Consider the following 11102-nt stretch of genomic DNA (forward strand, 5'->3'; position numbering starts at 1 on the left):
CCTGCTCTCATCGCCTGACTTGGATTTTGCACAAGGAACGTGCATGATTTGAGATTTGATTTGGACCCGATGCTGTATTTTTTTTTTTGAGACTGTGGCTAACTTTTTTTTTGGCTACATTACAAAGTCACCGCCCACCGCGAGAAGCGGTGGATGATTTCCACCGTTCGTTTTGTGTCCTGTTTGTTTGTTGTTGTTTTTTTGTGTTTTTATTCTTTTGAAGCCGATGCTTTGTTTTTGCATGTGGCTCACGTTTCGGTTGTTTTGTGCCATTAGCGTTTAAGTTGCCATATAAAATGCGTTCTGTAAATAAGCAAATGGTTTTTGGTTTTAATTTTAAGGCATAATGTCTGTTTGGTAATGGTAGGATTGGAACAGGTGTCTAGGCTAATTGCTAAAGGTGATTAAAGTCACTGGCTTCTGATAATACTGATTAAAGTTGGTTAACCACCTAAAACAATGTCTGCATGTTAATCCAAAGCTTTTTATGATTCAAAGAGCTAATTTGTCTGCTACTTATTGCATTTCTAAGGGGGTAGATTTACGTCGTATGTTTCACTACATTTCGTTCATAACAATCGCTAGTCCGAACCTACTTTAAACATATCCAACAGTGTCTTTTCTGTTTAACATTTTTTTAAGGCCTTTCGCAAACAGCCCAAAAGCATGCTATAGTTTTGGCTCAACTTTTTTGGTGCCCACAAGTAGGTAAAAAAACTTGTTCAATTTAATCTTAAAAATATTCACATTGACAAGGCCACGAAGAACTGCAATGGACATTGCAAGGTAATAATTCTTCATTCTGATCACTAAAATCCTCTATTTGCCCTTGCTCCGATTGCATAATTTGCCTGCCATGCCCATTGTTGTTCTCATATTGCTCTTGCTCTAATTTCTTTTGTGCCGCCTCATGCAATCTACGTATACGATTGCGATACGATTGATTCCCTTTGGTCCTGCCAATCCGTTCTGATTGTTGCTCAAACTCATACATGCCGTTGGTCCAAGCAACATTTTCTGGCATCTCCATGTCCAGTTGACGGAGAGTTGATGCTGGAGTAGCAGAACCAGAGGAAGAATGTGGCGTCGCTATCTTATGAGTGAAGGATTTGTCTAGTTTTTTTGGCCGTACGTTGCTTTTGCGCTTTCTATATTTCTTTTTGCGACTACCTTGAGGGGCTGTGGAGATCTTAGTGTAGGCGTACAGAGGCGGAAGCTTGACCAAGGGACCGGTAATGGCCGCCTGTATTTCCGCTTCATACGATTGCTGTCGCTTGTTGGCCAATCTCTTGAAGGCCGATACCAATTTGTAACGATGATTAATATCATCGATGGTCTTCAGTGTTTGCTCAAATGCCACTTCCACCTGCTCGACTGCCTGCAAGGTGTCCCACAATAAATTGTGTTTCATCATTTTCACACAGATAAATTTTGTTTAATAATTATGTGAACAAAAAAATAATTTGATTTGAAATACAAAGAAAATTACATAGGCCCAAATTGGATAATAGAAATTCTTTGGTATTCCATATGTTTTTGCTTTAGTGTGGATGATGTCCAGGCTGATGTCCTGGTGGATGTTTGGGATCCACATGTCCAGTTGGATGATGAGGATCCTGTGGCTTGTGTGGCTCTGGGTGATGTGGTCCTGGTCCTGGCATTTTGCTTTTTGTAATACTTGATTGTACACTGAATATTTTCACAGCTCTAGGGATCTATTTATATGAAAATTTTTTGTCGGAATTTTCCCATAGAATCGAAAGATAAGATTCATTTGTTTTAGCCTTTTGAATTTGGTCAAATAAGTTGTAAAAGTTCTAGATAACTAACTATGAGTGATTTCTGTTATGGGTTTCTCCAATTATATTAGTCAAAATAGATAAGAAATAAACATGACGACATCGATTTGGATATTTGGTATTACCAAGTTGGTAATAAATAAAAGTCATTTTTACAATACTGTAAATTTTTTAAATATTAATATTTTAATGACTTTCATTTTGATCTAAAATAGAGAAAACGCATTTAAAAAGTTTTCAAAACAAAGAATAATGTCAGGTCATCGATATCTCAGCTCAAGGCTGCCCTTTATACAGGTGATAGTCCTTGATAACAGAAATTAACTAACATCATTTGGATTGATCATTCCCAGGACTGTAAGATTGAAAGCTGTATTTGCTGGGCAAAGGAGTGGATTAAAGTTCAGCTAACTGAAGAACAGGATAGTGCCAGTCAATATAATTCAACAAGGACTAAAATGTGGCCCAACTTTATCTAAAAAAAGGCGCTTTAAACTCACATTATCTTTATTTTCGAGAGACAATCCAATATAAATACATCAAAAATATCATCCTTGGCACATTGTTCCTTCATATATTTTCTATGAATTTCTCCTTAACCACTTTACTTAAGTTATGCCCTTATCATAGAAGTAACTATATCTATTGGAAAACCCCATCTGAGTGTGTTAAGGCCTGGTACTAGAAATATTTTTGTTTTGTTAACCTTATCAAAGAATGCTGATAAAACATTCGTGAGCTCATAAACATTCACATATTTGACTTGTATTTTGTTATATAAATAAGAGTTAACATTGTGTTTTGTATTCAGTATTCGTTTGTTATTGATATAGACAGGATGTCACCACCGCCGCCACCACCACACCACGATCCCCACCACCCACCGCACCATCCTCCGCATCACGATCCTCACCATCCGCCGCACCACCCACCGCATCATGATCCTCACCATCCGCCGCATCATGACCCACACCACGGACCACCAATGCATCCTCGTTAACAAGGATAAAGACTTGGATCTAAAAGGACTTATTCATTAATTTTTGGATAAAGGATGCAAATTATTTATTTATATAAAAAAAAAACATATTTGGAAAGGAAAATTTTGGGATAACAAAGAAATTTAAATGGTTTTGGTGAAAAAAATTTGGAACAAAAAAGTTTATAAAAATTACTTATAGCTGTTTGTTTCTTTTTATTTTGCAAAGCAAATCAAACCAATAATTTGTTACGTTTTCTGACATTCAAATTATGACATCATTAACAAAATAACTGATCCATCACAATAAATAAATGAATAGCCAAACTGTCAAATTGTTCAACAAACAAAATGTTTAACAACAAAAGATAAGATAAGGTTGGCTTATTTAATGATTGATGGCAGACAAGAAAACAAAATATATGTCGATTGTAATACTTTAAAAAAAGTTTCGATGCTTTTTTTTTTGATTTTAATAATTAAACGTTTGGTCTAGTGGAATATGAAGTCTAAAGATTCTTGAATTATTTTGAGCAAGTGGAGTCAAGTGTTTACATTTAATTTGTTATCCCGGTTCCATATGTATTTTCAGTTCTTCTGCTGTACATAAATATACGATATGTCTACAAATAAAGCTAATAATTCTATTAACTTTATTCATATAATTTAAAAGAATTTGTATTTCAATGTCCCGGGCCTGGTGTCATATGTGCCACTTGTTCGTACTGAGCGTTGTACGAATACTTTTATAAATCAATTAAACGAAATCGCTTTATAAAAGAATCAATATCGTAAAAGGAAAGGTAAAGGTTATTAGAGACAAATAGACCCATTAAAGGTTTTAAGCTCTGGGTAAGAATCGAGTTCTATATATGGTTGTGATTTTAAAAATATTGAAAGTGGAACTACATTTGGGATTCTTCTCTGCGATATAATTTGGCGTCTTCGCCTTGACATTTTTAAATTGACACTCCTGATATAAAATTCAATTAAAATGACTTTAAAACTTGACTATACAGAAGTTATAAAGTTTTATTCAGTGTAAAGTGTAAAAACAAAATTGTACACGAACAAATAAATACATTCATTTTTATTCTTTATTGGACATATTTTAACAATAACAAAAATATGAAGCTGTTATTGAAACTGATTAAAAGTGTTTACTACCATTTTAAAGTAGCCTCTTTATGCATTTTGACAGGTACCTGAGTTTTAAACTTTAAGCTGATTACATTTAACATGTTCAATGTTTATAAATTGTTAGCAAATTTTTCCATGAAATTTGAAAATTTATTTCTTAAATCTAGATGCACAAAATAAATAAATTGTATCAAAATGTCATTGAAAATATTTACTAGAATAGCTAGAATACTTCTACTGTATAGAGTATTACTCATACGACACGTTATCCAAAACATTGTGATAGTTATTATTAAAAAAGTTGCGCATTGTTCCGTTTAAGAAATACATAAAAAAAAACTGTCCAAATTCTAGTTTCGTCCAAAAAAATATAATAAAAAACACATAGAGGAGTAAAATTGCTTATCGCCTTTCTATAGAGGCGTATATTAAAACCAGAACTTAATGAAAACAATTCAAAATTAACTGAGTTACTGCGTGTTTCCTTTCTCTCTCTTGATTCTCTTGTTGTGACTCTTACAATTACTCATTTAATTATTAGTTGATTTTATCAAAGAAGAACTTTGTTGAAACGATGATTAAATATTCATTTATAACCACCAATATAGGTCTAATCAAAAGACCTTCAGTTCATAAACAGGTGTTAACTTGCTATAACCAATTAGTTCAATCACACTTTTAAATAAAAATAATCTTTTAATATGTACATATGTAGAATATGTTTGTGCAGGTTCTTATTGAAAATGTATTGTTTTTTTGTTGTTTTGGTAGAAAAATTTCATATAAAAATAATTTAATTTCGTCCTAAGTCTAAAATTTTGTTACGTTATCCAATTAACGCGGATGCATGGGAGGACCATGATGATGGTGTGGAGGTCCATGGTGGGGAGGTCCATGATGGGGAGGGCCGTGATGGGGAGGACCATGATGCGGGGGTCCGTGGTGCGGCGGTCCGTGATGGGGAGGCCCGTGATGGGAAGGTCCGTGATGGGGAGGACCGTGATGCGGGGGTCCGTGGTGTGGTGGCCCGTGATGATGATGTGGAGGCGGTGGTGGCGACATCTCTGCAATAGAAAACGTTATTGTGTACTGAATTCACTCCCACCATTGTTCACAATTTATATGTGAAAAAATATATTTTAATCTAAGTGAAGTCCGTTATCAGCTAAGCAGATAGCATTTGTGGCACTCAATAAAAAACTCTTTGTACACAGTTCGGAATTCCCCCCAAACAGAATCACATAAAGATAATCGACTAAACCTAGCCCATGAAGCAGTTATTGAAAAGAGAGGATGTGATTCACAAATATATAAAATGTGAAACTATAAAAAAAAACAAAAAAATACTACACTGTAATAATAGAAATGCTAAGTATAAAAAAACAAAAAAAAAGTGGAGTATTAATATAATTGAACCAGTTTTTTTTAGCACCTATCAGATATTATAAAGAAGAATCCTGCATATCTCACGAAATTTGTATCACACATTTAGTTCAAAATACTTAACTAACTAACCTAATCTAACCTAACTCGATAGGATAGTAATTATAACATTTTTTGTACATTTGTTGAAAACTGTGAGAACAAAATATGTTTTTTTACATATACATATTTGTGATAAGTAGGAAAAAGCTATATTTCTGAGTAAAAGATAAGATGAAGAGAAATTTGAATGATATAAAAATCAACTTTACGGATTTTTCAGTTCAAAAACTTAACAAAAAAGAATGAATATGTCTATGTCAAGAATATGTCTATTACATTTTATTAGTGTCACTTCAAGAACCTGATCTAGAACTTAAAACTAAAGAAAATAAAGACGGAAATTGCAACATTATTTCAGGATATTTTGAATCAAGATTGATTGAAACAGACAGATTCAAATGTAAACCATGGATAGTGGAAACCCTATCCAATCCAGAATTTTTCCAGCATTATTTTATTCATACCCTACAAATAATAATAATGCTCCCCTCAATTGCGAAGGCGTCAAAATATTACGTATAATACTTATTTTTGTCATATTATCAATGAATGTTTTATGGCAAGTGGTTGATAAGACTTAACTCAACTTTATCTTATCGAACTAACACGTATTTGCAAATTGACGCTTAGTAATATTGCTCATACTTGTTTATTACCATATTTAAGGAATTTTCTGTGAGTCCCAAAATAATTGATTTTAGGGGATTTACCTTACGAGCGAAAGAAACACTAGGATCAATTATTTATAGGCCTATCAAAATTTTAGTAAAAACTTTATTTAATTCCTATTTTCTAGCTCACTAGACAGTATATAGCATAGTACATATTTTTCTATCTAATCTTTCAACTGCCTTATAACCATTGACTGCATTTTCTGGTCGATAAAAGAAATGGGGGGAGACAAATGAAAGGGTGGGTAAAAAAAAAAAAACAGAAAAAAATCACAAGCAAATAAAATTTATAACAAATCTAACACGCATACATCATTTTGATATGCCCGCCACGGACACGTACATCCTGAATATATGTAGAAGTAGATGTTTGCTTAAGGGTTCCTTTTCGTTTCAATGTGCAGTGCAGCAGCAGCAGAATGAGGAAAAACAGTGGACAGAGAAGGATCTCCGGGATAGACACATTAATTTTGTGCTCGCTTTTCTAACCGCATGCAATTTTTCTTTACTCTCTCACTCTACATCTGCAGCTCGACGGCTATCGCCTTTCAATGGTTGGGTATATTTAAGCGATACTTGAGGGAAGTCATGGAAGTATGGTTGGGGAGTGAGATTGTGGGCGGTTTTTGGAGGACACACATCCTTCAGTCAGTCAGTTAGTCAAGAGCAGGCAGGGCAGATAAGTGCGGTTTATGTGCAGCACGTAGACCAACTCAATACAGTCGATAAATTGCGGCAAAGTTGGCTAGCTGCTTAGAAAGCAATGTGAATGTGAATGTGGATGGGTAGCCTGGGCTAAGTGGGTGGAGGATGAGGCATCAGTTAACTGACCACAACTGCCGTTGAAATGGATGAAGGCCAAAAAAGAGGAAACCAGTTAAAAAAGTTCTCTCTCTCTGTCTCTCTCAAATGTAAGGTCTCAAGTTAATTGGTCTAGCTTTAATGAGAAGCACTTGATTAAAATATCCTATTGCCCTGCGGATACTGCAGTTCCCTCTCATATTAAGGACCACGGCAAGAACTTGAAATTCCAAAATCAAAATATTTCATGCTTACGAAATTCCAATGCAAATTCACTCATATTAAAAGCTCATTAAAAGGCACAGAAATTCCTCATTCCCGTCATTGCATAGCAACAACATTCCGTATATAGAGTCTTGAAGAAGAAAACTCATAGCGGAAAATATGTTATTAATTCAAATTAATATAATCCCATTTTTTCTGCTTTCCCGCTCTTGGCTCTATTCCTCCCTCTGCCACTCTCTCTGTCTCTGCTTATAGCTTCCAATCTTTTAGAGAGGCAAGAGGAAATGGAAACTACTTTCTCATCGTTGGTGGTGGGGAAAGGCTGACGTTGTCAGGTCGCGCATTACGGAAAGATGTTTTCCCTTTCCGTTAAATCGAGGGCAGGGTTACGAGCATACGATGGTTTGAGTTGGAAAGAGTTTATGATATATGCATAGACATTGTCGTATCTGGGTTGGTCTTAGTTCTGAGACATAGACATAGGTTGGGTGCGGTTTTTGCAGTTTGTTTCGTGACTTCGTTTAGTGTATGGTTTGTGTGGTCGTGTGACGCAGGGTCGGAGTTAAAATGGAGCAAACATGGCAGCATTTAAATTTGCACATATTTGTCTTAGTTTTAATGTACAGTTTTCTTTTTGGTTTTTCTTTTATTTAACTAGGTTGAAATTTCAATATATTTAAGAGAAGCGTAAAATTGTTAGGTATAAATAATGAAAATCATTCAAAAATTTAGTTTTATTTATGCATAATTTAACACAGTTATACTACATGAAGTAATAACGTTGAGTATTAAAAAAGAAAGTCTAACAAAGTGAGTAAAATTGTAAAAAATATGAATATATATAAGGTTAAATTCACTGGGGATCTTTTATAACAAAAGTATAAAAGAAGCAATTCATTTCTAAAGGATTTGTTAGAACATTAACCTATATGGAGTATTTTAACCTATCTATAGTACTTATCCTTATATCGATAGGATTGAGTACTCCAAATAGCAGTGGTGAGTTTTTAGATTCTCCAGAAAGTAAATTGGGATTGCTTTGTGTCTATCTGTCTGTGTGTCTAATTGAATACAAACTAGTCTCTCAGTTTTTGAGATAGTTTTCACTACTTCAACTTCATATTGATGTTTATTTCTGATGCATGCAACACGTTGGCAGGTATTGGACTTATCAAACAACTATAACATATAGAAATTAAGTGAACAAAATCTGTAGATATAAATTGGAGTGAAATGAACATTGAGTATGTGGAAAAATAGATTATTTTCTGATATAGCAGTGTAAAAGAAACAAGAAGACTTTCATTTTCTAACCGTCTCATACAAACCATATTTTGAGACATGTTTTAAAGCAGATCAAGTAGAATAAAAGAGACAGAAAGTGTGTAAAATCATTATTAAAATAATAAACTTCTCCCATGACGTAATGTAAATGAGACATTCAACTTCCCCTAATATTTAAGATACTTGAAACGATATTGGCTTTATAATAAATTTCCTACAATTCGCAATAAAACGCTTCAATTCAAAACCCGATATAAAAATCATTTCTCTCAATATTTGGTTTTATTCAAATTGCATTTCTAAGTGAATTTCCGTTTAGCACATGGAAAATTAATGAAATCCCAACACATTTTGTGTTTTATACAGTTTTTACGTATATGAAATATTCAAAATAAAGTAAAAATGGAAAATGTAGTACAAAAAATAGAAGAAGAGTAAAGTGAATGTGAAGCTAAAAGGAATTCACTTAAATGTTGCTGGTGATGTTGATGAAGATGATGCTGATGGCTCCTTTTCAGCCACTTAGCTCAGCGTCGAGAGCGCAAGGACTCATTTTGCTTGAGTATCTCCTGAAGGCGTCGTCTTTCCTTGATAGTCAAAACCTGACACAGTAAATGAACAACAAGTGTTGAAAATTTTTTAAATTCTTTTCTTATTTCACAGTTTAGAGACCTGCTCAAGTGTCTCCAGTGTTGCGTTGATTTCACGTTTCGAATGCAAGGGCAACCAGAGAGTGGTAATGGCAAAGGTTCTGAAAGAGGAAAATTTTCACAACATTAATTGCCAAGAGTAAGGTAGAAGAGTGGAAAGGTAAACATACCTGTGCACACGCATTGCATCGATGGCACAGCGTTGCATCTCTTCGTGTTTGGCCATTTCATGACGGAAACGTTCGTTATATTGACGAAATGCGGCGGCATAACGCTTCTGGCAAACATCGGCACTGTGAGAAACGGAGGAAACGGTTGTAAAATGTATTAAATCAACAGGAAATTGCAATTTTCACACAATTTGATTTCATCTTGTTGTGCCTTGCGCTTACTATGTTGGCTCCCTATCATCCTTGGGCGGCCGTTGACCGAATCCCACACGTCTTGCCAAGAGAACACGATACCATTGCTTTTGCAATGTATTCATTGGCCGCTTGAAGGGATTCTCCACACCAACAGAAGAAGCAGCAGCAGCCATCATCTTTTTCGTATTGTTGGCTTTTAGTTTTTCCATTTCCACACACACACACACAGAGACTAACTCACTTAGATGGTTTACAAGTTTTCCGTTTTATGCCCAAGGATTTGAGAGTGTAGAGATTTCCTTTTCGCTTTACCGTTGGGCATTTGACGTTGAACTAAAACCCGCAGCTGGGATTATTTGTTAGCTACGGGTTGCTGGGCCAGGCGCAGCAAAAGAAAAAAAAAGAAAAACAAAAAAAACAAGCAGCCAGCACCATGACGAGAGTTTATCGAACCAACAAGAAGCCAACCAACAATGCAATGAGATACACAAACTGTTGCATAGGGACAGATGTATGTGAATGCATTTTGTTTGCCAGAGCAATTCACAATGAAGTTGTCTGTTTGTTCGTCAATATGCCAAGAGAAATTGTGCACTTTTATTATAAATGGAACTCTGAATCATGAGCATATAACTGCTATTTTTGTTGAAGCACAACGCAAACTTCAAAAGGCTTTTTACCCTGCGTATTTTCAGTACTTTCCAGTAAACATTTTTTCCTAGCAAACTGTTTATACTTTGGTTATGTAAGAATAGTTGAAAAATATATATAGAAAACCTTACAAATTGATGTAAAACAAAGCATTTGAAAACCTGTACCTGCTAAACATAATCATGTTAAACATAATAGAACCTTTGAACCAAAATCTAATATAAACCTAATAGAACCCTACACAGTTCCTACTTAGGTACAATCTTTCTTTTGCTCAAGAGAAATCAATTTTCAGCAAATAAACGACACTAAAAACTGCAGCCCTGAGCAAAGATTATCTATATCTCTAAAACCCTCACATAATTCATAAATCAGACAGGAAGGCAAAACAAAAAACCAACAAAAAAAAAGGGGCATAAACCCATAGAAGAAGAGGGGGAGTTGGCTAAGTCAACTTAAGGCTTTAACCCACTCACATATCTCGATGACATTTGTTGCCAACAAAAGGGTTCTTCAGCCAAAGAAATAGGCCAAACAGCAGAATAGGGCTCAACAGCAAACAGCAAACAACAGTCTGGCAACAATAACAACTGAACAACTGAGACAAACAACAGAAGGGAGGAAGCCTTTTCCTCCTTCTCCTCCTCCTTCCTATCCCTCTCTCATGGAGTTGTCGCAGCTGTTTGGCATTTTGCCTAGTAGACAACAGCAAAACTATTGAACAAAAGTGGCGCCCCGAAAGGCAATCATAGAAATGTGCTCTAATTTAAAGCTATATCAACTAGAATAGCAAAAACAAAAAGAAAGACAAACAAGGAGAAGCAAAAAAAAAAAAAAAAGAAACACCAGCTGCCAAGAAAGAAGAAGACATGAAGTTTGTTGCCAAAATGCAGTTTGGCAGAAAAGCAAAGGAGAACCAAAACAAGAAAAAAATGATTTTTATATTTTTATGTCTGTTTGAGTTGTTCTGGCCATGTTGGAGGGGGTCTTGGGCTATGGGGTCGAGCCAATATCAACATTAGTTCAGGGTAATGTCATGAACTTTTCTACTC

At 35.0% G+C, this 11102-nt stretch overlaps 2 protein-coding genes across 2 annotated transcripts; both read right to left on the bottom strand.

Annotated features, from left to right (window-relative positions):
- Positions 1-705: 705 nt before the first annotated feature.
- Positions 706-1675, bottom strand: LOC6642857. The gene has a single exon (XM_002064876.4). It carries the CDS (start codon positions 1412-1414, stop codon positions 734-736), a length of 681 nt encoding a protein of 226 aa, XP_002064912.2. The 5' UTR covers positions 1415-1675; the 3' UTR covers positions 706-733.
- A 7131-nt stretch (positions 1676-8806) lies between these two features.
- LOC6642860 lies at positions 8807-9572 on the bottom strand. The gene is made up of 4 exons (XM_002064879.2): positions 9427-9572; positions 9205-9327; positions 9057-9135; positions 8807-8986 (listed from the first exon to the last, which is right to left on the bottom strand). Exons 1-4 carry the CDS (start codon positions 9570-9572, stop codon positions 8912-8914), a joined length of 423 nt encoding a protein of 140 aa, XP_002064915.1. The 3' UTR covers positions 8807-8911.
- Positions 9573-11102: the final 1530 nt, after the last annotated feature.

This window comes from Drosophila willistoni, assembly GCF_018902025.1.
Source record: "Drosophila willistoni isolate 14030-0811.24 chromosome 2R unlocalized genomic scaffold, UCI_dwil_1.1 Seg167, whole genome shotgun sequence".
Lineage (NCBI taxonomy): Eukaryota > Metazoa > Arthropoda > Insecta > Diptera > Drosophilidae > Drosophila > Drosophila willistoni.